This window comes from Amaranthus tricolor, chromosome 6, assembly GCF_026212465.1.
Source record: "Amaranthus tricolor cultivar Red isolate AtriRed21 chromosome 6, ASM2621246v1, whole genome shotgun sequence".
In the NCBI taxonomy this organism is placed as follows: domain Eukaryota; kingdom Viridiplantae; phylum Streptophyta; class Magnoliopsida; order Caryophyllales; family Amaranthaceae; genus Amaranthus; species Amaranthus tricolor.
In genome coordinates this window covers 20,777,900-20,804,197 of record NC_080052.1, presented here as the reverse complement: position 1 = coordinate 20,804,197, position 26,298 = coordinate 20,777,900, and the positions used below count along the sequence as shown (strand labels likewise).

General features: G+C 35.0%; 3 protein-coding genes across 6 annotated transcripts; 2 read left to right on the top strand and 1 right to left on the bottom strand.

The window, feature by feature from the left end:
- On the top strand, window positions 1-9,698 carry LOC130814693 (uncharacterized). Of its 4 annotated transcripts, none has more exons than XM_057680840.1 (15): window positions 1-251; window positions 1,968-2,047; window positions 2,230-2,347; window positions 2,434-2,612; window positions 4,384-4,466; window positions 4,538-4,722; window positions 5,459-5,520; window positions 5,691-5,799; window positions 5,883-5,987; window positions 6,248-6,367; window positions 6,466-6,586; window positions 6,677-6,833; window positions 7,291-7,363; window positions 7,799-7,926; window positions 9,337-9,698. In XM_057680840.1, exons 1-15 carry the CDS (start codon window positions 26-28, stop codon window positions 9,457-9,459), a joined length of 1,869 nt encoding a protein of 622 aa, XP_057536823.1. In that variant the 5' UTR covers window positions 1-25; the 3' UTR covers window positions 9,460-9,698. The 4 variants fall into 4 exon arrangements, 3 of the variants coding, with proteins under 3 accessions (XP_057536823.1, XP_057536822.1, XP_057536824.1); XM_057680839.1 differs by having other exon boundaries at window positions 2-251; window positions 5,868-5,987; XM_057680841.1 differs by having other exon boundaries at window positions 220-251; window positions 2,204-2,347; window positions 5,868-5,987.
- Window positions 9,699-9,870: 172 nt separating this feature from the next.
- LOC130815667 (uncharacterized) lies at window positions 9,871-13,217 on the top strand. The gene is made up of 2 exons (XM_057682157.1): window positions 9,871-9,986; window positions 12,944-13,217. Exons 1-2 carry the CDS (start codon window positions 9,871-9,873, stop codon window positions 13,215-13,217), a joined length of 390 nt encoding a protein of 129 aa, XP_057538140.1.
- A 3,939-nt stretch (window positions 13,218-17,156) lies between these two features.
- On the bottom strand, window positions 17,157-25,793 carry LOC130814692 (26S proteasome regulatory subunit 4 homolog B-like). The gene is made up of 6 exons (XM_057680838.1): window positions 25,222-25,793; window positions 23,640-23,885; window positions 18,389-18,558; window positions 18,081-18,297; window positions 17,843-17,983; window positions 17,157-17,436 (listed from the first exon to the last, which is right to left on the bottom strand). Exons 1-6 carry the CDS (start codon window positions 25,696-25,698, stop codon window positions 17,353-17,355), a joined length of 1,335 nt encoding a protein of 444 aa, XP_057536821.1. The 5' UTR covers window positions 25,699-25,793; the 3' UTR covers window positions 17,157-17,352.
- Window positions 25,794-26,298: the final 505 nt, after the last annotated feature.

The window sequence follows — 26,298 nt, the reverse complement described above, 5'->3', positions numbered from 1 at the left end:
TCAAATAATTAAGAGAAAAAGGAAAATGTTTGCAGCTTTGTGGAGCCAAAAAAACCAAGAAAAATCATTAACAGAAAAAACTCCCTTAATAGGTAAAGAACAACAACGCCACTCTAGTCGACGCTTCTTCCTTCCCACTCTTTGTTCATCTCCTCATTCCGTCTCTTTCGAAATGGCCGACGCTGTTACTGCGGCACCTCTTCGCACTGTCTACCTCGGCGTCGATGTTGGTACGGGCAGCGCTCGCGCAGGTCTCTCTTTCGACATCCTTGATGTCGTCTTTCTTATTTGTTTTCAATTGCTTTCTTATTTTTGCGTTTTTGATGTGATTAATTTTTTTTTTCGTTTTGGAAATTGAATTTTTCACAGTTTCATCACTGTTACACTGATTTGATCATGTGTTTGCGTATTGATTTTGATTAATTTCACTGTAAAATGGTTAAATGTTTCAATTAAAACCAATATAAATAGATTGATTTGCGGTTAGTGTCACAATGCTTTGATTAAGCTTCTTCATTGTTCAGACACTATTAGGTACTGATTAAATTGCAGAGTCAGATACTTGGACATATCTCGTATTTGGCGCAAGTAGTATTGCTTAGGACTTAGGAGTTTTGGATGATGGATTAAATTGTTTTGTATTAATTTTTCAGTGAACTGAGTGAAACTAGTTGAAGCGTTGATGAATTCTCTGTGGTGTCCACTTTTTTCGAAGGTTAGATGATAGTTGAGGAGTATACTACCTTAGTTAGCTAGAAGGATGAGTTTATACAGTTTTAATATCAACAGAGAATGCTAATGGAAACTGAGTCGATGTTTTACGCAGAAGTATAGACTTACTTCAAAGTAATTAGCATAATACCACCCTATTGCTCAAGGGAAATGATTAAGTCTTAGGGTCCGCTTGGATTTTTGAGTGTAAATATTTAAGGGGTAAATAAAAGTTTATGTAGGAAAACAAAGTTATTTAGATAGAAGATTAAAGGAATTTGATTGTTAGAGAGGTGGAAGAATTGGTTAGAAAGTAATGTAAAATGGATAAAATACCCTCATTTTGGGTTATAAATTTATCCGAGGGGAGGGTGCAGAAATACTTTTCTTCCAATTGAGGGAAATCATCCTTCTTTTTTATTCATCTTTTTTAGTTTACTCTCATTTTACCTCTTTCTCAATTATTTCAATAACTTCATTTGCATTTCTATTTATCTTTATTCTATTAATTTCACTTTTTTACCCCCTTAAATGTTTACACTCAAATCAAGTGAACCCTTAATAAAGCTAAACTTAAGAGAAATGTTTGAAACAATTCTAAGATGTGTGAATAGTGCACATACCTTTGATGTATTGGTGTTTCTATTATTTTTTATGAAATAAAACCACATAAGACACCCTTCTGCTTAAAATGTTTTGAAACTATAATTATGCCTAGCTTCTAGAAATGAACATCGAAGAATGCGGATGTTCTTATTTGATGAACTAATTATAATATAATTAAGTACGCCTTTCTTCTAAATAGATTGTGTTTTTTAGGTGTCACATGATTGCATGATTTCAATTGTGTTGTTAAATGTTGAGTGAATAGTAGATAAGAGAGGAAAAGCTATGCATCCTGATACTCTATATGTTATAGCCTTAGTAGATATCCTTATCAGAGAGCATTTTATATATTAAGTTACTCCCTTTTTTCTTTGTTCTGCAAGATAATAACGTGAATGTAGAAGTCAGAATGATGATAAAATGTGTGATATTTGTGTGGCAAAAGTGAAGCAGTTGAAAAGAGGGATAAAAAGAGAATTGATGCAAAGAAGAATTATCATGCTGTGTCCATAATGCTGATTAACACATTTTCTTTCCATTTGTCTTAGGTACAACACGTTGTATAGAAAGTGATACTTTTGGGATGTGATATGATAATGTAGTCTGGCTTTTCATCCTTTGTCGTTTCTAACTAATTTGTGCTGCTACAGGTTTATTTGATGAAAATGGAAAACTTCTTGGTTTTGGAAGCTGTCCCATTCAAATTTGGAAGGAAGGTGATTGTATTGAGGTGAGAAAGTCATGTTGTAACTTTAAGGGGCAATGTATTTTTATCCTTAGAAGATAGTATGTGTTACTAGTTATATGAGACGCTTCATATACTTGTGATTTTCATTTTTTTCTTATTACTTTAGTTTCTACCTTTCTCCCTTTTATTTTACTTTAGGGTGTTGTTTTACTTCTTTCAATCAGCAATCTTCAACCGATATCTGGCTTGCTGTCTGTTCAGCTGTGAAATCAGCATGCTCCCTTGCTAATGTTGATGGAAAAGAAGTAGCGGGGATTGGATTTGCAGCAACTTGTTCCCTTGGTGTGTTAGATGCACTCTACTACTTTTTAGATTTATTTTATTAACTATAATTTTGAAACTATCGTAAATATTTTCCATCTCTGCAGTGGCTGTAGATGCTGATGGATCCCCAGTTACAGTTTCCTGGAGTGGTGATTCCAGAAGAAATGTTATAGTGTGGATGGACCATAGAGCGGTAAAACAAGCTGAAAAGATCAACACATGCAACTCATCTGTATTGCAGTACTGTGGGGGATCTATTTCCCCTGAGATGGAGCCACCAAAGGTAGCAGTCATATTCATTATATTCATATCATGCTGCAGTGTCCTGCATGGGCAACAAATCTGTTGAAATTTTGCAATGCTTTATCATATCTTCTGAAGCTGATTTGAAGATGTCTGTAATGATGGCTGCCGGTGGTACACCACTGGGAGGCTGCAACCACTGTGGACAGGGGAGGTGAAAGCTGAGTTAATGAGGACAGTACAATACAGTAGCAAAGAAAGAACCGTAAGTAGAGGGAAAGATTGAGAAAAAGGTTGTATATTGATAAATCAAGCACTTCGAGTGGCTTTCACTCCGAAATAGCCAAAGACATTACACATCCAAAAACATAATAATCTTCTTCCCCTCCCCTTACGTATATATACATGAAATGGGTTGGCTTCTTTAGCAAGAAATAGCAAAGTAATAATTAATTGAAATAACAAAACTAAAATATTGCTTCTAGAGACTTCTTTCTCAACTACAAATATTGCCCTTTGTCCTTTTGTGGGTGAATTTCCAATTCATGACAATGTGCTATGGGAATCTTGTAACAGTATGCATGGTCTACTTCCTCCATGCCAACTTCTGGGCCAAAAGGTTTCGTTTTTTCTAAAAATAGAATATAATAGATAATTTCTTCAGTCCCAAGATCTCATTTTAGAGCTAGTTTTGCATGAGAAATGAACAAAAGATAACTTTGAGCCTAAAACCCCATGCACTTTAGGTATCTTCTTAGATAAAGTTTAGCACGCTCTATAAATCTAGTTCTTGTATTTGTTAACCTTTTGCTATTTCTTGATGAATCAAGTTTTATCTTGCAACCTACCTTGCAACAACATCTTTACAAAGGCATATATTTTTGGAATAACTGTCAGACAGAGGCAAAGGTTATAAATTAAAAGGTTGACACCGTATATTGCCCTTTTTTACTGGGACAAATCGTTATGACCCAAATATCGTAATTGTATTTTTTTTTTTTTTGTAATCTAAGTAACTTTTATGGGATCCCATGGATAGGTTCAAACTGATCTATTGTTTATTAGACCTTTTTTCAATCATCAGTTTCATCAGAGTCTTTCCACAATATTATTGATTGCTGTAGCATTTCAGATGCTGTGAATTATTTCAGAAAATATTGATACGGATCCAGCTTCTGCGTATTGATGAAACACGCATCCCTGTTATCTCACAAAGTGTAGTTAAGTGGATGAAATGAAACGGAATAAATAGATAGCTGCCAGCTGTGTATGGAGGTTGATGAGCTATGAGGGTGATGCAATATTTCTTCTTGCGGAGTGGGGCCTAATGATTGGCTTGGGTTACAAAATAGCAGAAACTGATGTAAAAGGCCTTGCTGTGTGAGCTTGCTTTATTATGTAACGGATCTAATGCACACTGGCATAATTCAGAAATATACTTGGTGTCTCGATCAACGACCTTGGCTTGAGGTTACCGAATGAAGAATGATCAAAATCCTAAGGAGAGGAAGATATCATGAATAAACTCAGCACATACCAATTAAAAAATCATTGGGTTTACTTAGTTGGACAAGCTTGAGAGATCGATAACGCATGCATAGAGTTTTAATTTTGTTGAGATTTTAATTAGCACTTATCTTTTTAGGAGTAGGAAGTTCTTTATACAACTTTGGAATATTTTCTTTTGACCCATTTTTGCTTTGGAATCAAATACCAAGAGTTATCAGCATATTGGATAATCATAGTTTTCGTCCATGCTCACATTCTTGAGTTGCGGATTGGGTGGTAATGTTTAAAAGTCTTTGCTGCAGCTTTTGTGGGTGAAAGAAAATCTTAAAGAGTCCTGGTCGATGGCATTTCGGTGGATGGACTTAAGTGATTGGTTGTCCTATAGGTACATGGTTTTCTTATTTTTTGTATATTTGATTTAACATTTTCTTTATTCAAAATTGAATTATATTCTAGGGCAACTGGCGATGATACACGGAGCTTATGCACTACTGTTTGCAAGTGGATGTATCTTGGTCATGCACACCTTGAGCAAATAAATGAGAAAACTTTTCGTGTTATGGAAGCATGTGGTTGGGATGATGATTTTTGGGAGGAGATTGGCTTAGGTGATTTGATCGATGGACATCATGGCAAGATCGGTATTTACCATAGTCCATACTTTAATTTGGTGCTGAAAGCTAAATCTTGAATTTGCTTAACGATTTGAACCCTTTGGACAAGCTGATGGACTCTATGGTTTTGAGCTCTTAAGAATTGTTGTCTATTGACTTATTGGTGTTCCTTGATGTTAGAAATAAGGCTAAAAGTTTTAGTTTATTGTTGAAGCAATGTGTGTGGCTCTTTAATCTAATACTCTCTTAAGAGTTCTGGATTTTTTCTTTATTTCCTCCAGATTTTGCTAATATTAACAATTAACTTGAAAATTGAAATAAAGAGTGATTTTTATGGAGGACTGCATTCTGTAGCACATCTTTGTGCCAAACCCAGTTGCTGCTTTTGTTTTGAGTCTTTTCTTGAAAGATTATGGTTTGCTGTCTTTTATAATATTTAAAACTCACATACTTATAATGTTAATGGAATGATCAGCTTCATGTTTGAAACTTCGTCCATTCTCCATATCTTGGTGTCCATTGACATAGTCATTCAACTTCATTCTGGTTATATGCATTATATCATGGATCATGTTTACTCTTTTCCTGTTAACGCTTGTCTAGTATATCCAAACATTTACCGGGGCTTTAATGTCTGAGAGATAGGTATATATCTCTAATTATGAATTGAATTTGAGTACAGTTTAATTTTACTTTGCCTTTAAATTTAAAGATGTGTCTTATAAGTTATGAACTCTGATTTCTTCTCTATTTTTGTTAACAGGTCGAAGTGTAGCTTTTCCTGGACATCCATTAGGCTCTGGTCTAACACCAGCTGCTGCAAAGGCAAGCAATTTTATACTGAAGAATTGACATTAATTTCAAGTGCCACTTCCTTGAGGTCCTTTTACTATAGCATAATGCTATATCATTTTGGTGGGCTACATAGGGTATTTTACATGAACATTTTGGATAAATGTTGTTGCTTCACCCTTTTCAGAAATCATGCTTTACAGGAACTTGGTTTAGAGGCAGGCATTCCAGTAGGAACATCTTTGATTGATGCTCATGCTGGTGGGGTTGGGGTCATGGAAAGCAAACCAGCATCTGATTCTGAATGTGAAGGTATATTTTTCTTATGAGAAGCATGTTAGCATGCGAACTATGATTTGTCTGATTGTAAACTTGTTCAGATGATGAAAATGAAGGAATTTGCCATCGTATGGTCTTGGTCTGTGGAACATCTACTTGCCATATGGCCGTATCTAGCAGCAAGAAGTTCATTCCAGGCGTTTGGGGGCCATTTTGGTCTGGTACACTTTCAACCATGTTTTTCGCTCAAATGTTTGCTTTTTTTTTTTTTTTGTCAAACCCTTCTTTTAGTAGGTTTCTTTTCAATAGTATATCTAGCGTGCACCTGCTAAACTTAATTTACTTTTTCATGATCTTGGTTTTGTTTTTTTCATTCTTTGAACAATTTTTTCAAGCCTGTGCTGTGATGCCGCAGAGTGCAGTGTGTTTGTGAGTAAACTGGATTTGAATTGATTTTATATTTTCGTTTCTACTTTTTCAGCAATGGTTCCTCAATATTGGCTTACAGAGGGTGGCCAAAGTGCCACTGGGGCACTCTTAGATCACATAGTTGAGAACCATGTAGCTTCTCCTAATTTGGCAAATCGTGCTGCATCTCAGGGTATGATATTTGCGTACTTTATTAAATTGATTACCATTAGTTTTTGCATGTTCAGCTTTAATGAATTCAGCTGGTAGTTTTTTTATGAAAATAATCAGGGACCACAGTGTTTGCACTTCTGAACAAGATGTTAGAATCAATGACGACAGAGCTGAACCTTCCATTTCTTTCTGCTCTGACGAAGGATCTGCACGTTCTTCCTGATTTTCATGGGAATAGGTATATCGTGGCATAATTTTTGTATCATTAAAATCTAAAATTTAAAGTGTACCTGGGAATTTGAATCACTGAATTTGGCAAATGGCTTAGATCCCCTATTGCAGATCCAAATGCAAAAGGAATAATCAGTGGTCTTACACTTGAGACAAGTGAAAAGCAACTTGCTCTTCTATATCTTGCCACTGTCCAAGGTATTGCATATGGCACGCGCCACATCATTGAGCAATGTAATGCCAATGGCCACAAAGTAAGTATGCATGATTCTCCAATACTGAGAATTGCAGATCACGTACTTTACTTGTAAAGTTACTATGGTTTACTCCTTTTGCACCTAATAATGTCATATATACTGTAGGAAAAATTGACAATATTAATAAAATTCATCATCCTTCAATATATGATGTAGTCTTTCTTGGGAATTTGATGCAAGATTATGTTTGCTTTAGACATGAAGTGTTTTAGACTCATATAACTTGGTGAAGAGATTGTTTTATTAGCTTTTCGTTGTGGGTTTGCCACTTGAATTAACTGTAATGGAAACTTGCAGCTTTTTTATGTAAATTGTAGATCTATCTATTCTACAGAATCCATCCGGATTCTGAGAAATCCTTACCTGTGAGGAAATACTTGCTTTAATTTGTTGACAAGCTTAGTTTTTATTTCACAGGTCATGCTGTACTCCTAAACCTCTCTTTCTGTTGCAGATTGACACCCTTCTTGGTTGTGGTGGACTAGCAAAAAATCCATTGTACATACAAGAGCATGCAAATATTACTGGTGTGTTGACAGTGTACTTCTACTAGGAGAAAAGGAGTGAAACTTAGATAATTTAGAATTTCAGCTGTTTTATCTTGTCACACTATCTTTGCTGTTGGTGTGCTTTTGCTGCAGCATGCGATTACAGACAATATTTTACAGTTGCTTTAGGTCAAATGAATTAGTGGTGTCTGTTTTTTTGCTTGGATATGTTGATTTTAGTTTCAGTTTTTTCATACAGATGTATGATTTCCTTTACCCCCAAGAGGACGTTGAAAATGAATAGTACACTTGCTAAGAAAAAACTGAATTTTATGATTGATATTGGAAGTAATGTTGACCATTCTCATTTTTTGTATTGCTGACTGCGTGCTTGCATACAATAATTGAGACTTTGTACTCCATCAAGGATCTTTGAATGACTTTTGCATTTCTAACCAATTATATCTTACACAGGGTACCCAGTAATTCTTCCTCGAGAAAATGAATCTGTACTATTGGGAGCTGCTATACTTGGTTCTGTTGCAGCGAAGAAATATCCTAGCCTTCACAAGGCAATGAAGGCACTAAATGCAGCAGGCCAGGTAAGATATTTTGATCATTGAAAGTTTGGAAAGATATGGAGATGGAATTGTTCAAGTCTTTTGTATCTTGTAGTGTTTTTTAGTCAGTAAGCAACACAAGTCGTGTTTTGGAAAAGGAAGCCAAAAACTCTTACAGCCCGTTTGGTGGTCGGTATTAAATTGTGAAAATGGTGTTAAAAGTTAGTATAATTTTGGTAGGAAAATTTCTTAAAAAATCTCATGGTCATCTTGTTCTATTTCAATCATCTCATTTTCTTCACAAAATTCATTCCAATGCATTATCATTTGGAGAGGTGGTGTTAGGTGTTAATAAAAATATGAAAAAAAAATAATTATCAAAGTTTCACCATGGCAATAGCATGTTTTTTTCAATTTAGTACCAACTACCAACAATCAAATGGGCCGTTAAAACATACTTTTTGCGGGTATTATATGTCATCTTTAGCTTAAGTAGCATATGACAATACAACCATGCTTATGGACGCCTTTCCTTGGTCCTGTGCGCAGCCTAAACCATAGATAAATAAACACCACACACACCAATATCTTCCCCTACTGTAAAGATTGACGTACATGGATGTACTGTTCCTGTTGGGGTTAATTTTTTAGAAAAGGGTGCTAGAGTGCTTGATGGCTATGAGATATGAACTGACTATCCAAGGATTATGGAATTACATCAACATTCTGTTGGAAGAGTGACTAGAACATGAACGCATACAAAATATTTGTGAAGGGATATAGAGTCAAAAAATAAAAAAGAATTTTGCGAATAAGGAGTAGAGTGGAATCAGATAATGTGGTGCTGCTTCCATTTCTTGGTTATTATTTTTGGATTCCCACGCTATTAGGTTGCACTAAACATTTATATTCTGTATTTCAATTTTCACGAAGTTCTAATTCATCTTGTACATAAAACTATATGATTAAATAGAACTATATGCATCATTTATACAAGTCATCCTTTTTGGTTTGCATTTAACAATGTGTGCAGTGTCTAGATATCTTTTTACTTGGTAAAGTCATAGGTAGTATCCAACTATCCATTGATTGAGTTCAAACTATTTTACTTTAAAGTTTTTGTGGATGTAATCTTTTGGCGTTTTTATATATGCATTCATACTACCATGGGGCCAAATATTTATAGTTCTTAGGCTTCGCCTTTCGGATTATAATGGACTATAGTAAAATAACTTATTATATCATGCGCACTTTTTATTTGTGTGAAGCTGCACATGATGTTTGCTACTAATTGTTTATTGGAAATAACCTCTTTGTTAGTGTTAATGTTTAGGCTACATACATCCGACCTCCCAAACCGCACCTTAAGTGGGAGTCACTTAATGGCATTGAGGTTATGAACTATTGTACTCTAGCTACCAAAACTAAGATGTGATATGTGAATTGTTGCAGGTTGTTTATCCATCAAAACATCCCAAGGTGAAGAAGTACCATGATGCAAAGTATAAAATTTTCCGTGATCTTTATGAAAAACAAGTCTCATATCGGTCCATCATCACTGAAGCTTTGAATTAGATCGAAAGGCAGCGTCTTTCAGCTAAGGCAAAGGTCCATAAGAGTGTTCACAAAGTATCACTTTTCTTCTTTCTTGCTCTCATACACGCTGTATGTTATAGAAAAATTGCTCATTTGGAATATAATTTTTTTTCTACCCCTATTTTACTCTTGTTAATTTTGTTAGTGCTTAGTATGAATGTATTTTGCTGTATATCTCTGTAGTTCTTTCTTTGGTTACAATTTATTTTGATTGTATAGTTTCTTTTAGCCTTAGTGCTTTCCCGTAGAGTGACCTTAGATTTATCCAGGGATATCAGTAGTATATCCCAGGAACCTTGATATAATATTTTGTTCATTAAACAAGATAAAGGCCTTCCATTGGCCGAAAGAGTACCTCAACGCTTCAAGAATGTGTTAGGCGTATAGGCGATGAACCAGGAAGTGGCTGGTTGTGGAGTCAGTGGCTTCTTAAACCTTTTTCACGGCGATCAACTTACTCATGATCTTTGTCAATGTTTGGAAGAGAATAAATTTGTGAAACAAAGGTTAGAACTAGGAAAAGGATCAAATTTAGTATTTTTATGCTAAATTGTGTACAAATACAAAACTGGACTGGAGTAAAAGTATTTTTAAAACTCACACGGTCACACTGACCATTGTGAATTTCAAGTGACGTCTAATCGCCTTTTCAGTTACCAATGCTCTGTTTATTTTTCAAATTTGGATGAATCAACTTTTATAGTCTCTTTTGGAAAAAATAGTGCTTGTTTTATTTTTTTTTAATAATAGAGTGTTTGGCAAATTAGTTAATTGAGCAATTTTAGCTTATTTTGATATAAATAGAGGGTTGGATAGTCAAATCAGCTAATGCTAGTGTTTGGTGAATTAGCTGATTAAAACAGCTTATTGATACGAATAAGTTGTTTTTGAACAAGCTGCTTTTAGAGCGGGTTTAAAATCAGCTGGTCAAATTAGCTAATAAATCAGTTGGTCAAATCAGTCACTATATTTAATTATTAGCTACGAGCTATTACTCATTTGCCAAACACCCTCATTATTTTTATAGCTAGTCTCTTGAGAGACCATCTCTTTAAGAGACGTATCTCAAGCCCAACCCGAAAGATTAATGCATACTTACCATATTCTTAATGTCTACTTATATTATCTTTAATGCTTACTTAACATATCTTTCGTGTTTACTTTTAATATCTTAAATGTCTACTTACATCGTTTTTAATGCCTATTATAATATTTTAAAAAATATATAATAGATCGGTCCATTTAGAAATGGTATGTTAAATAGACTATCTCTCACAAGAATTTTGTGATATTTTTATTAATAGTGAGAAGTTTTACTGGGCATTGAAAACACTTAAAGTTGTATTTGATTTAAGGAAAATTTGATTTTTTGGTTGTTATTTTTTAAAAGTTTGACCTTTTATTTACTCTATGAAAGTCTGATTTTTGCATGTCATTTGTTCTAAAGGATTTATTCGGTTTCTTTACCTGTAGCAGGTTATTCCAAAAAAATGATGTGTACAATTATTATTGATTGATATTTTTTAGAATTTAAAAAACTAAAATAAAATTTATTTCTACTATCATACATCGTGAATATTTTTTATTAATTAATTGCATTAAGTTATACATACCATGAATTTAATTATCAGTCATATAATCATACAAAAAGATATTCGTTTGTTTAAGAAAAATATATTAATATTTCTTAATGTATACAAATTTTTATTTAGGTATAAAAAATTAATACAATAAAATATTAAAATGTTTTATCTAATTTAGCTTTAATTTTAATTACTACTTTTCAACTAGTTCACTTAACTTGCAATTAAATATTTTATATTAATTTTTTAAATTTAAAAAGGAAAAAAATTAAATAAAACCCATTTAATCTAATCAATAAAATATCATATTGAATAAAAATCAACTTTAAAGTTCATTCCAATGAAAACAATACTTCAAGTTGAACATGTTAAACTTTGAAAATTTGAAAAAAATAAGATTATTTAACAACTTTATAAACAAGCGTTGTTCAAACTTTATTCCCAACATAAGCGTCATTGGCTCCAAAGCTAGGCCTGGTGTAAACTCACTCTTGCTAACAGCGAATTAAAACAAATAGTCAAAATTTTAGTCAAGGGATATGTCGTTGTTACTAACAGCGACCTAATGTTTGATTGGTCAACAAGGTCAAGTCGCTGTTAGTAACAACGACTTCATGCGTGTTAAATTTTTCAGTTCTCCTTCTTCCTCATTTCAGTTTACTTCCTCATTCAACCTACGAGATCTCCCTCTTCTTTCCACCATTAAAATCAACTTCAATTAATCTCATCAAATTTCAAGTTTCTACTACTAATTAGTTCTGTCATCTTCCTACATTCACTTAAGATACTAGTTTTTTGTATTTATTTTCTTTTTTCGAAAAATTAGGGTTCACAAATTCTTAATCAACTTTCACATAAATGTAGGTTCATAAACTTGCAATTTACTACTTCTTGTTGATCTACAGCTTATTGAGGTACCTTTTTATTATAAATTTTTTAGTTCTTGTTGTTTTTCAAAATGTATGTCATTTATAGTGGTCATATAATATCAAACTCTATGAATATGTCAAATGTACTTGTTATTTGCCATGATCTTCATATTGAGGTTGTTTGTTCATGAATTTAATGTAGAAAATGTTTTAGTTTAATGTAGAAAATGTTTTAGTTTAATGTAGAGAATGTTTGAATGCAACCCTAAATTTGAGTTTAGTTTAGAGAATGTTTAAATGCAAAACCTAAATTTAATCAATGTTGTTATGTAGTATATATTTATGAACTTGATGGAGATGTTGATTTTGTACGTATTGTTGTAGAAATGGCTTCATTTATTTCGTGTGACTGTTGTATGTTTTTGGAATGGTTCAATTCGATCAAGTAGTAGCAATGTTAAGTATGTTGGGGGAAGACGTAAACTGTTTGCATGCAACTCAAACATGGATTTGAATGAATTTAAACATCTTATATGCTCTAAGATTGGCATTGACACTACAAGAAGTACTGCTAATGTAAGTTTTAAGTACAATATGAGGGTATAGGTATGGTGTTACTAATACCAACTTAGCCGAAGTATTCAATAACGTGATGAAGGGTGTACGTTTCTTGCCTATAACTACTCTTGTGGAGTTCACCTTCTACCGTGTTAATGATTATTTTGTTAAAAGATGCGAGAATGCAAATGCATGGCTAACTGGGGGAAGTAAGTACACTTCACACGCCACAAGAATTATCACCCGTAACACTGAGAAGGCAAACTTCCATGAGATCGTCGCATTTGACTACAGACGAGGCCTTTTTCAAGTTAAGACTGGACGTGGTAATAAAGGATCCGCCAAGGGTGGTAAAATACAAAGTGTGGATATGAGAGAGAGGAAATGCACTTGTAACAAATCCTCCATATATCACTTACCTTGTTCTCATGTTCTTGCCGTTTGTATTAAAAGACACTTATCGTATGAGCGTTTTGTGGACTCTTACTACACTACCCAGAGCTATGTTAATACATATGAATCCATATTCATGTCGTTGATTAATAAGAGGTCATGGCCTCAATACACCGGTGTTGAGGTGATACAAGATCCAGATCACATTCGTAGACTAGGAAGACCTAAGTCAAGAAGGATCACCAACGAGATGGACGAAGGATCAAGGAGACGCAACGCTTGTACACGGTGTGGTAGTGAAGGTTACAACACTAAAACTTGCACGTCAAGGTAAACAGTATTTGTATTGAGTATATAAACATAAAGACTATGAAACAAATAAATAACATAAGTACACAATTTGAGTATTTCTTAAGTCTTTTTACGTATAATCATAACTATAACTTAGTTATTGTTGAATTGCAGTAGAGATGGATCCAGCAGCTCCAGGCCCTCGAGACCCTAGTGTACTGACGATGCAGGCGAATCACAGGAGCAGTGTACTATGGGATGTCCAGGTTAGTGAACTTAGTATTTTGAATGTACATGCCTTTATACTTTAACTTTATGCTAATATAATCTTTGCGTTTAGGTGTCCGACGTGGAGACCATATACACCAGGCATCCCGACTCTGCTCCGTGGGCTATTGACGCACGGATCATCCACTACCTTCAGCGAGCGAGGTTGTACGACTTCCACCTCATCGCTTATAGGAGAATCGATCGGGGGCTAGTCACGGCTTTAGTCGAGCGGTGGCGCCAAGAAACACATACCTTCCACCTACCTCTAGGTGAGGCTACTGTCACTTTACTTGACGTAGCTGTGCTTACACGGCTTCCCATTGAGTGACATGCCGTTTGCACCGTTGGACGCCAACTCGAAAGTTGGCAAGATAAAGTTCATAGATTATTAGGAGTCCGACCTTCGCAAGGGTAGCCAAAGGGAGTGTGTTGCGCGTAACATGGCTTGCGCAGAACTTCTCGCACCTCCCTGAAGGTGTTGATGAGGCTACTGTTGAGAGATACGCTAAGGCGTATCTCTTATATCTGATTGGCGCTGTCTTGTTCTCCGATAAGACTGGCAACAGGGTACAGCTTTTGTACTTGACGTTGCTTGATGCGCCATGGGAATCTCCGGTTACAGCTGGGGTTCCGCAGCCCTAGCTTATCTATACAGAAGACTGCGTGAAGCTTCACGGAAGAACGTGAAGGAGATCGCTAGGCCCCTGATTATTCTCCAGGTAATACTAACTTTACATGTTAATGCTTTTCTCTTAATTTGTTTTTGAGAGTCGTTTACTTACTTATATCTGTAATTCATAGCTTTGGGCGTGGGAGCACATTCTCATAGGGCAACCGATGTGGATTGTGGGACGTGTTGCATTTGCGCCACCAATTCTTCCACCCCCACATGTGTCATATGGATCGCAGTGGTCCTCTGATAAACGTACAAGGACCCACACAGGATCGAGTGTGGGGTTCTACCGCGATCAACTCGATCTACTTCGAGCTGACCAGGTAAAAACTTCACTACAACTTGTCTTATAACTATCATATTGCTTAATTTATTAATTACATTTTCACGTGTAGTTTCGATGGGACCCTTACCCCGCTGAGGCATACGCTGCATTGCCTCGGCACTCAGGGATCTTGTCAGGGGCTTGGAGAGCCTCTGTACCTTTGATATGCTTCGACATAGTCGAAGTGCATCTCCCTGAGCGCGTATTGCGCCAATTTGGGATGGTACAGGTCATCCCGCCGCCTTGTGACACAGTGGCGGATCTCCATCACAGCTCACGCAAAGGTCGAGAGCCCAAGAACTGGTTGGAGATCAACTGGCGCCATATAGCTCGTTAGGATCACAGGCTAGAGCTGCTGGCCCAAGGTGCGCCGATTGAGGCTTTAGGCGCACCTACTTTGGCAGATTACATGCCGTGGTTCCTCTCCATCACTCATCGATGGATGACACCACGAGGTATCATCGCGGCAACTCAGTACGCTCTCGCAACACCGACGATGACACACTTTATAAGTATTCTTCAACGTTGATTATTATCCATAGAGCTTACATGTTATACATTTCATTAATACTTCAGTCTTAATGCAGGCACAGGGCATTGCATCTGTCATCAGCTCCACCCAAGAGGAGCCTGTACGGGAGATTGCCCAAGGCATACTCCTAGGGACACAGTTTCAGCACTTCATTCCAAAAGTTGTTGTGCCCGACACCACTATGGACAAACAGGGGTCATCTCCTCATCATGCCGACGTTCATCTTGAGGAGGTAGACTTAACGTGCCCCGACTATGGTGACGGGTCCTCACAGGGTGCTGGAACATCACAGTATCAATCACCTCCCCTACCCGAACGTCATGCGACGGCCTCTTACTATCGTAGGAGGCGTCGTAAACCATCACAGTTAGACAGGGTACAGGAGGAGGATTAACATTAGTATACTGTTTGTATATATTGAACATTAGTGACATTTTGTATATATTGAACATTTGTACATATTCAATATTTGTAACATTTGGACTTTTGTGTATAATTTGTAATATATATGTAGATGTATAAATTTTTATCGTATTATCACACGTTTATTATGAATGAAATGATGTTAAGTACTCAGAGTTTTCGGCGATGAATCATTCCGCCAAGAATGCAGTATGAATTTAATCAAAAACAAACAGACAATCATATTCAATTAGGGAAAATGCTCTCGAAAATTCAACACAATTTTATTCATGTTCAACGAATCCATATCAAATTACATAGTTCATTCGTTAAGTTAAACCACCGCCGTTAACTAATATTGCTTCTTCAACTTTCTCATAATTCTTTCAGTCTCTTCTTTCCTATGTTCCATATCATCTATTTGTCTCTTGAGATGCAATACCTCATCTTTAAGCTCTTGTTTTTCTTTTTCAAGCGATTTGGTAGCCTTCGGAGCAACCAACCTAAAGTACGTGCATCCGAATCCTTCATCCAAGTAGAAAGGACAAGCAACAAAATCACGGCCAGGATTGACGTCGCTCCAATCTGTATTAATCTCAACTTCATAACCATAATCATAAAGCTCTTCAATAGAATGCTCCTGTGACATCTACGGAACACATATGATATAGTAACATAAGTAAACATTTAAAAATAATATTAACATTTATAAATTGAGAATAATACTAACATAATACTTTATGTTACCTTTAAAATCGATTAACTAGAACAAGAATGATGGAGTTTGGATACAATGAAGTAGGGAGATGATGGAGATATTTATAGAACATAATAACAATGGCTATTTTCAACTTCATAACAGCTATTTTTCAATTTTACAACAGTTAGTTTAAATCATACAAAAAGATAAACAAAAGTCAAACATGGTCAAAGTTTATTTCGCTGTTACTAACAGCGACATTATGTTTGATCAGTCAAACAATAGGTCGGTGTTAGTAACAGCGAAATAAACTTTGACTAAAATTTTGACCATTTCATTATACTCGCTGTTGGTAAGTGCGAGTATTTACCAAGCCTAGCTTCGGAGGCAAGGACGCTTATTTTGGAAATAAAGTTTGAACGAAGCTTGTTTTTTGAATAAAGTTATTAAATTATCTTATTTTTTTCAGATTTTCGTAAACTATCTTGAGCCATAGTTCTGCATGCAATTTCTCCTAAAATAGATCTACCAATTCCAGAAATAATAACGTGAAAATTTTAAAAAGTTAATGGACTGGTCTCAAATCATTCTAACTTGGTAAAAAGCTTTGCAGTATCCTATTGGAAAATTGTTCAACTAAGATTGTTAGAATCGTTGGAAGGGGTAGCATAGATTCTAAAATCATATGATACTACGAATATGCATTAATGTGCTTTGTATTATTTATTATCAATTTTATTTGTTCCTTTTCCAAGTTTTAGGGTGTAAATAAAAATTTATTTCGAAAAAGAATATTATATATATATATATATATATATATATATATATATATATATATATATATATATATATATATATATATATATATATATATATACATACGAAATACATGAAAATATTTTACGATTGAAACTACCGTTGTAGGATCAAACTGTTAGATCGTAGGATTGTAAAATCGTGTTATGATCCTACCACCAAAACTCTTGAGCCGAGTAGGATCACACGATTCTACAACATTAAAAACCTACCTAGGGTTCGGATCGGTCGCTTATTTTTAAATCATAGGATTGTAGAATCGTAGATTAGAATTGAAATTCTAATAACCATATTAGTCCAATAAATGCTACATAAAGAAATAATGTAATACCAAGAAAATGTGTACACTTATAATGAATGCGATATTGATCAACAGGTTTCAAGAATGTAAAATTCATCTAAATTACAATAAGATTAGTTGAATGTCAACCATATTGAGGATGGTTGATAAGAGAAAGTTCTACATGTAAAGCCCTTCCGGAACGCCTTCTTTCTTCTTGTACATCACCTTTTCCTTGGCTTTCTTAAAGTCGGCATGGGTTACCTGGCCAACATGTATGCATGTACTCATCAGCATCCGAATCACACAAGACACATTACGAGTTTATAACAAATACTATTACACATTCACTCGTGAAATTTACGCATCTTAAGAGTCTATTCCCGAGATACTACGTGTTATCATGGAACATATCTCGTTGCAACAAAAAAAAAAACCCAGAAGAAAATTGACCCGACAACCCGAATGAACACCTCTAAGTTTGGTCTGCTGTTTTGGTCGGGTCATTTTAGGGTTTTGCAATGTGCAGCTTGCATGTCAATTCAATTTGCAGTAATTTTTGAGAAAGGTTCATAATGGTTCAATTTGACCCGATTGGGCAGCGCTAATTTCATCCATATCTAAAAATACCGAAATTTCAACTGAAGAAATTGAAAAGCAGAGGAATTACTTTCATACGCCGCTCTCTTAAAGCAAGCAATCCAGCCTCTGTGCAGATAGCTTTAATGTCTGCTCCAGAAAACTCATCTTTTGTCATAACAAATTCTTCTAAATTGACATCATCGGCTAATGTCATCTTCGATGTATGGATCTACATTATAAGCAAACAATTTTGATATTGTTAGACATAATCTTAATTCTTAATAGCAAAAGAATAACCTCAAACAATTTTAAATTTTTAGACGTACCGTAAAAATGCGTCTCCTGGTCTTTATATCTGGTAGAGGAAACTCAATCTTTCGATCAATTCTACCGGGACGAAGTAATGCGGGATCAAGACTTTCAATTTTGTTAGTCGCGAGTATGACCTTCACATCTCCTCTAGCGTCAAAACCATCTAATTGATTCAGCAGCTCCAACATCGTTCTCTGAATCTCACGCTCACCGCCTGAATTAGCATCATATCTGCAGTATTGAGCACGACACAAAGAAAAAGATGCAAAATGATTAGCATAGAAGATTACCGATTCATGGTAAAGCGCAAAGTGACATGTACCTCTTTGTTCCCACTGCATCAATTTCATCAATGAAGACAATTGATGGGGAAAGTTCATCTGCAACCCTAAATAGTTCTCGCACTAGTTTGGGACCGTCACCCAAGTATTTCTGAATTAATTCACTTCCAACAACTCGCAAAAATGTGGCTGAAGTTGAATTTGCTACAGCCTGGATCAGAAACCACAAGAATAGGCATTACATCAGAGAAAGAGATCACAAATAAGAGAATGATGGCTTTACGCTTTAGTTATAATGTGGAATTGGTGCACATTAGAATTTCAAGTGCCAATTACAACCAGTTCAGCAATTAGCAAACAAACAAGTGTATGTGTGTAATAGAGCTTCTCCCAATTATCAAGTGTTTTCCAACCAATTCATAACTTAAAGATATTTCGTCCTCAATCACCACGAAACACGATCCAAATCGCTCAAGATGACGATATTGAATTTTACAACAAAGCGAATATCTCATTATAATCAACTCCTTCTTTCTGTTGAAAACCTTTGACAACTAGTCGAGCCTTATACCTCTTCGAATCATCGTGCTCCTTTTTTGCTCGATATATCCATTTGTTATGAAGGGCCTTCTTACCTGTGGGTAACTCAGTTAGTTTCCATGTATGGTTTGAAATTAGGGATTGCATTTCATCTTTCATTGCAAGCTCCCACTTTCTAGCATCTCTGGTTTGAGATGCTTCATATAATCTTCTGGCTCCCTTTCATCAGTTAATAACAAATAATTCATATATTTTCTATTAGGCACATGTGGTCGAGTACTCCTTAGTGTAGGAGTTGGACTAGAAGGTTGTTGTATGTCATTTGATTGCGATGTACTGCTCTTTACAATTTGTTCTTCTTGTTGCGAAGTACTTATTACAGTGTACTCTTCCATTCTACTATCTGGGGCATAATCCTCATCAATGAGTGTAGATTCCTTTTTATTTGTGTCATAACTCTCAATTTTATGTCTATCTTTGTACATGACTCTCTCATTGAAAATTACATCTCTTGAACGAATAATCTTTTTACTTTCAACATCCCAAATGCGGTATCCGAACTCATCTTCACCATAACCGATGAAAGTGCAAACTTTTGATTTGGGATCAAGCTTATTTCTGCCTTGATCACTAATGTGCACATAAGCTACACAACAACAATTTGATCTCTTTGCCGCTCCATACCTCCTCTAGTAATTTGTATTCTAATGGGGTTGATGGTCCTCGATTGATCAAGTAAGCTGCTGTATTGACTACTTCTACCCAGAATTGTTTTGGTAGACCTGACTGTATACGAATGCTTCTGGCTCTTTCTATCAATGTTCGGTTCATCCGCTCAACTATACCATTATGCTGAGGCGTACCTGGTATAGTTCTTTCCATCTTGATACCATGCATGTAGCAAAACTTCTTGAATTTGGTGTCCTCATATTTTCCACCATTGTCGGACCTGAGCCTTTTGATCTTCAGACCTGTTTCATTTTCAACCCTAGCTTTCCATCTCCTGAAAGCTTCAAACACTTCGGACATGTATTTTAGAAAGTAAACTCATACTTTCCTTGAGTGATCATCAATAAAAGTCACAAAGTATTGTTTTCCACCAATAGACTGGATGGTTGTTGGTCCCCAAACATCAGAATGAACAAGCTCCAATTTTTCTTTCATTGGAGTTCTTCCATATGTCTGAAAGCTTACCGTCTTCTGCTTTCAAAGTATGCATTCTTCACACATGTCTAAAGCCACAAATTTTAGACCAGGGAGCTTCCCAATTGAATGCATGATCTTCATTCCTTTCTCACTCATGTGACCAAGTCTTTAGTGCCATAACTTGGAGTTTTCATTTTCTGTTGCAATTGCAATCGAATAACACACTCCAGCTATCAAATAGAGAGTACCATTATTTTTACCATGAGCAACTGTCATTGCTCCCTTTGAGATCTTCCAATCATCACATTGAAAGATTATAGTGTAACCTTCATGAGCCAACTGCCCAACAGAGATCAAGTTTTTCCTTAGGTCGGGAACATGTTTGACATCCTTCAGCTCCCAAGTTGACCCATTTAACTTAATCTTGATGTTACCTTGACCAACAATATCACAAGGTTGGTCATCACCAAGGTATACTTGTTCAAGGTTTCTATGGACATACCTCTCAAAAAAGTTTTTATTTGAAATAGCATGGAATGATGCTCCAAAGTCTAATACCCAAGACTCTTATTTGCTCTCCAATGAGCATATCAACGCATCATCACCTTCTCCGGTAGGAGTGACATTTGCCTCTGCCTTCACTTCTTCGCCTTTTGGTGCTCCCTTACACTGCTTTTTATAGTGCCTAATCTTTCCGCAATTCCAACACTCAACAGTCTTTGAGTTTTGAAAATTATTTGAATTCCTAGATTTTGACCTCCTATCTCTAGATTGTCCTCGATAGTTTGATCTTCCGCGTTCATTCCTTTCTGATTAAATTTCTTCCTCTTGATTTTGTATGCAATATTGAAGAGGATGAAGATTCACCCGATTCTCTTCATCGAATTTCCTCACTGAGAACCAGATCACGAACGTCATCAAACTTCAATTTGTTACTTCCCGATGAGCTACTCACAGTTGTGACTATAGCATTTCAACTATCTGGCAAGGAAGATAAAAGTATTAACGCTAATACTTCATCATCAAATTTGATTTCAACAAAGCTCAATTGGGTTGTGACATAATTGAGTTCATTAAGGTGTTGAGCTACCGATCCACCTTCCGACATCCTCAAACTAAATAACTACCTCATCAAATGAACTTTATTGGAGGCTGATGGCTTCTCATACATATTAGAGAAAGCTTTCATGAGCCCTGCCGTTGTGGTTTCCTTTGCAATTTTAAACGCCACATTGCGCGATAACGTCAATCGAATAACTCTGAGAGCTTGTTTATCTAAAAGATTCCATTCTGCTTCTTGCATGCCCTCTGGCTTTGTCTCTTCCAGAGGTTGATAGAGTTTTTCTGGTGTAAATAATCTTCAATCTACATTTTCCAAAATCCGAAATCATTACCATCGAATTTTTCAAGTTTAACTTCTCCTTTGTCTGCAGCCATTTCTCCCACTCAAATTTGACCTTTTCTTTTAGGATCTTTTTTTTTAATCGTAATGTGGACTAATTGTCAACCAAGCTCTGATACCAATTGTTAAGAAAATAATGTAAATTTTCTATTGAATCAAATTTGAGGGAGACATAAATAACATTAAAAAAATGACTTTATACCAAATTACAATAATAAATCACAACCCACTAAGCTTTTCTGCTCTTCTTTCTCTCTATGCTACTTTTCTAGGATACATTGAAATGAAAAATACAATGTCGAATTTATAGTTTTTCTAAATGAATAGTAACCACCTATAATTTAGCAACTAATAATTGAAGTACCATTAATTTTAATGGCAATGCTTCATATGCTTGACATCATTTAATTTTAAGCAAAACATCTAAAACACTATAGGTTTTCCTTGATCTATGATAGCTAATAAAAAGGATGGATGTTATTTCTTCAACAGCATACATTTGACCCTTTAGGTGAAAGCTTATGTGGATCCACTGAATTGCATTACGGTAATGCAAAGTTATAAAAAAAATAACATCAAAGTGAGTAACTCAAAAAACAATGTAGAGACAAAGTATCAATTGGTGTCTGAATGATTAAATACAAGCCAAAAAAGCCAAGTATAAGTTGGTGTCAGGGTGATCAAATACAAGAGCAATGATAAATGTTTTTCAGTTAATGAGAAGATACAATGTCCGTTGCATTTGTTTTAAGTTACACTTATGCAGCAGCTATAGAGTTTAAACACAGAACTCAAAGTATTCATTGACTAAAAATAGTGGAAAGGATAAACAAAGCTAAGCCAATAAAGACATACATTTAGAAACAGGAGAACTATATAAAGAAGAGGGATAAAAGATAAGTGGAAATATAACAGGCAGACTCTGGTAATTCTGATTGTAAGAATTTTTTTTTTTGTCTCGCTCCCGAGCCTGCTCAAAGGGGAAGAGAACTTAGAATCTAAATATTAAAATTGATGTAAAATGGAATAACCCAAACTCTTTTAACCACCAAATGATAATTTTTAGACAGCATATTACCTCCAAGCTACTCTCCTAAGCTGCATGCATAAACCACCAACCCACAAGGTGAATTCTCCATTTCTCCTCTCTTCTAATCCACACCAATCAACCATTGAGTTATGAGCCTCTAATGACACGATTATCAGTAATGGTTCAAGAGATCCTAAAATATAAGTGAAAAAAGAACTAACTACTATAGAACGGCTTATTTTTTACTCGTAGAATGTAAGACTTCTTGCCTTCTTTCTACCAAAGCTTCATAAGCAGGTATTTCTAAGCAAGGGTGAGTTAATGAAATCAGAGTTGTACTTCTACCAGCAATTTCATCCTCAAAATAAGCCACGGGAAAAACCTTAATCAGTCATCCTTACCCATGACTAAACCCAAATTCCTGAAAAAAGGAAACATAAATGAAGACTTAAGAATCCATCTCTTTTTCTTACGAAGTCTCTAAGACTAAGGATATCAAACTATCCAATGAACAAAATATGTTTTCTGCTATTTTGAAGCACTTAAATGAACATATACGCAACCACACACATACATAGACTACCAGCTAAAGAACATCATCATCATTAAACTAAATACTATATGCTTCATCCAGATATTTGATTAAAACTAACCTCTATTTCAATTAAATAAGACACATTTGATCTTTTCTCTTATTTTGATCAAAGCTCGACAGCATAAGTTGCAGATCCAGAAGGGAAGCAATCACCTTCTTACTCCTGAATAAAAATCTTTTCATAAAAGCCAATCTTGAACACCAAGCAGTATACAACAAAAATCTCCATAACACAAGGAAAAATTAACATCAGATAAGGGAAACCTATTTTATGGGCAATTTTCTAAGATCTTCCTTTCACTCTAAGCATGACCTCAAAGCAAGATAAGATAGAATTGCAATGACAACGGCATAATATATGTCTCCGTTGCCTCGCTCAAATAAGTGATGGTGGGTATAAACTGACCAAAGAAGATGAAAAATATGCAAGCATTTGTCTTTCCCTTTAAACAGAAACCCATGGTCTAAAAGAGCTCGTACATAACGAAACTACATAAGATGAAAACAAACATGTACGAAACAATTCAAATAATACAGTTAAGCAGGCACCAAACAAATGCACCTAAGGCTTAGAATTACCTTGGCCAGCAAAGTCTTCCCTGTCCCAGGCTCACCATATAGTATAACCCCTTTAGGAGGCCTTATTCCAATGTCTTCATACAATTCAGGATGAGTAAGAGGAAGCTCCACAGCTTCTTTTATTTCTTGAATCTGTTGATCTAATCCACCAATGTCAGCATATGACTCCAATGGAGCTTTTTCAACTTTCATCACAGACACCATTGGATCCACCTCATCTTGAAGAATTCCAACAACCGAAAGAACCTAAAATGAAGACAGCTTGTCAAAATTAGTGCAACCCATATTCAGAAACGGAAAAAAAAGGTCATATCAAAATTGAATCATAAATATACCAAAATGGCCTCTATTCGCGCAGAGAAAAAGGCACTAAATTTTCTTTGTCCAAATCTCTGAAACTTGGGCAGTTTCATTCATCACATTAATGGGGGCCATGGGAAATTTGCTATTGATACCAAGAAGGAGTGCAGCTTCATCAAAGCGTCACATATACACACTCAATGGTGGGAATCACTCATATTACCTATTTAAATCAAAATCCATCAACCAACAGTAAACCAATACACTTAATTAGACCGGCTTTTAAATTAAAACTAACCTAATAACACAAGCCCCATGTATTAAACTGCCCATTTCAAACAAGAGTTCCCACACCCAAGGTCCTGGCCCAAAATATGACAAAGTTTTGGAAACTCAAAGCAGATCAAAAAGAAAATGAAACACCTAAAACACCATGTCTGACCCTCCCTCAACTTACATAATATTCACTTCCTTAAAAACAAACAACAATAAAACCAAACTATGGTTAGAAACCAGTTTATTTATTCAGAATCATCAAACTAAATACACAAAATACAACGTGGTAAACGAGAATTCCATCAACTTATAGTCACAAACTAGCAACAGAGAACATAGAAATGCAATTTAGGTTACAAAAAACTGCTTTTCAGCTAATGCTTCCTCTGTTTACATCTAAAATTAACAAATTTTTTCACACAATCAATCCAAACCCCAAAAATCATCCTTACAGATCTTCCTTTTACATAATTATGAAAGTATAAAATCTAATATTCACAATTATAATCACATAAATCACAAGAAATGAAATTCAAAACCAAAATGCCAAAGTGAAGGTTCCTACTTTCTCCAAATCAGAAAACAAATCGAAGACATCACATATCTAATCTTTCCATAACAAGTTAATATGTGAATATCTAGGCTCCAACTGATCCTGAACAACAAGAGACATAATACCCACATAACTTTTACTGCCAAAACATACCAATGCAATTCATATTACTAACACTATTTTTTTCCCCTCAAATTCCCCATGTTTACCCTTAATATACACTTAACTTTTTAACACAGCTAATCCCAAAACACAAAACTTACTGAAAAACAAATGCTGATATTTACAAATAAGATTACATACAGATACAGCAAAATATCTAAGCTAACACCAGATTAAAGTTACCACTTTCCTCATAACAATTTACAGCAGAAATCAAACTAAAGAGAACAAAAATAAAGCAAAAATCAAATCTTTTCAAATAAAAAAATCAGAAAAAAATAGAAAAACTACCTTATTATGCATCAAAATAGAACATCCAGGCTCCAATTGATCCTTATCAACAAAAGACATAATACCCACATAATATTCAGGTCCAACAGAAGAACTAACAATAGCATGATTCTCATCAATCAATTCTTCCAAATTTCCAACACTCATAGGAGACCCACGAAGGTCATCAACTTTAGATCGATCTTCTTCGGTTTTCTCTTCTTGGGGTTTCAATCTTTCTTGGTTAGACACAAATTCTTCCTCCATTAAAAGATAATCTTTAACTCTTTCAAGTTTAAGAAGCCTTAATTTGCATTTAGTATGAGGGGTAATAACAGGTACTCTAGCAGCTGCATCTGGGCCTCTTTGTTTGCGTTGTTTACGACCCACTCGAGAAGGAGGAGCAGCAGGCTCGAATTTCTTGTCCTTTTTGTCGGAGTTTTGGTTTCTGTCACCGGAATTCGATGGACGATTTAAACCTGATGATCCTTGTCCCATGGTTGTGGAGTTTCCAGGTCAAACAAATTGAGTGTTGGAGTAAGGATGACGAACAAGGGTTATAAACAAGAACGGACCAATTTTAATAGAAGAAAATTTGAATCCTGCTGCACAAGAAAAGAATATTATTGTCATAAAAAACAATAATATTCAATAATAATAAAAAAAATATAAAGAACAATAAAATTCAATAATAATAAAAAAATATATAAAAAAATAAAATTCTTTTCTAATTTTTTTTAAAAGAAAATTTTTATTGATTATTATTAATTTTTAATATAAAGATATAATTACCTGTCGATTTGTTTTCTATACGTCTCACATCAAAAATACAAAATAGTATATATTACTTTACAAGTTTGAAGAATTACTCTTATTACTACCAATCATCATATTATTAACTAAAAGAACCAAAAAATTTCACGTGACATTCTGACAAAGATTTGCCAAATGAAATAATAATTAACTTAATTAATGATACTATTAACTAATAAAACTGAAAAAAATTTCATATGCCTTCATCACAAAGATTTGTCATCATATCATACTATTAACTAAAAGAATCAAAAATTTTCATGTGGCATCCTCACAAAAATTTAC

Excerpts from the sequence above, each read along its gene's own strand:
- LOC130814693 (XM_057680839.1), top strand. The coding sequence starts at position 26 with ATGTTTGCAGCTTTGTGGAGCCAAAAAAACCAAGAAAAATCATTAACA. Across the intron at positions 252-1,967 it reads TACGGGCAGCGCTCGCGCAG|GTTTATTTGATGAAAATGGA; the intron begins GTCTCTCTTTCG and ends GTGCTGCTACAG. Across the intron at positions 6,587-6,676 it reads CCTGATTTTCATGGGAATAG|ATCCCCTATTGCAGATCCAA; the intron begins GTATATCGTGGC and ends CAAATGGCTTAG.
- LOC130815667 (XM_057682157.1), top strand. The coding sequence starts at position 9,871 with ATGAACCAGGAAGTGGCTGGTTGTGGAGTCAGTGGCTTCTTAAACCTT. Across the intron at positions 9,987-12,943 it reads AATAAATTTGTGAAACAAAG|ACACTTATCGTATGAGCGTT; the intron begins GTTAGAACTAGG and ends TTGTATTAAAAG.
- LOC130814692 (XM_057680838.1), bottom strand. The coding sequence starts at position 25,698 with ATGGGACAAGGATCATCAGGTTTAAATCGTCCATCGAATTCCGGTGAC. Across the intron at positions 17,984-18,080 it reads CCAGGAGACGCATTTTTACG|ATCCATACATCGAAGATGAC; the intron begins GTACGTCTAAAA and ends CTTATAATGTAG. Across the intron at positions 17,437-17,842 it reads TAAGAGAGCGGCGTATGAAA|GTAACCCATGCCGACTTTAA; the intron begins GTAATTCCTCTG and ends CATGTTGGCCAG.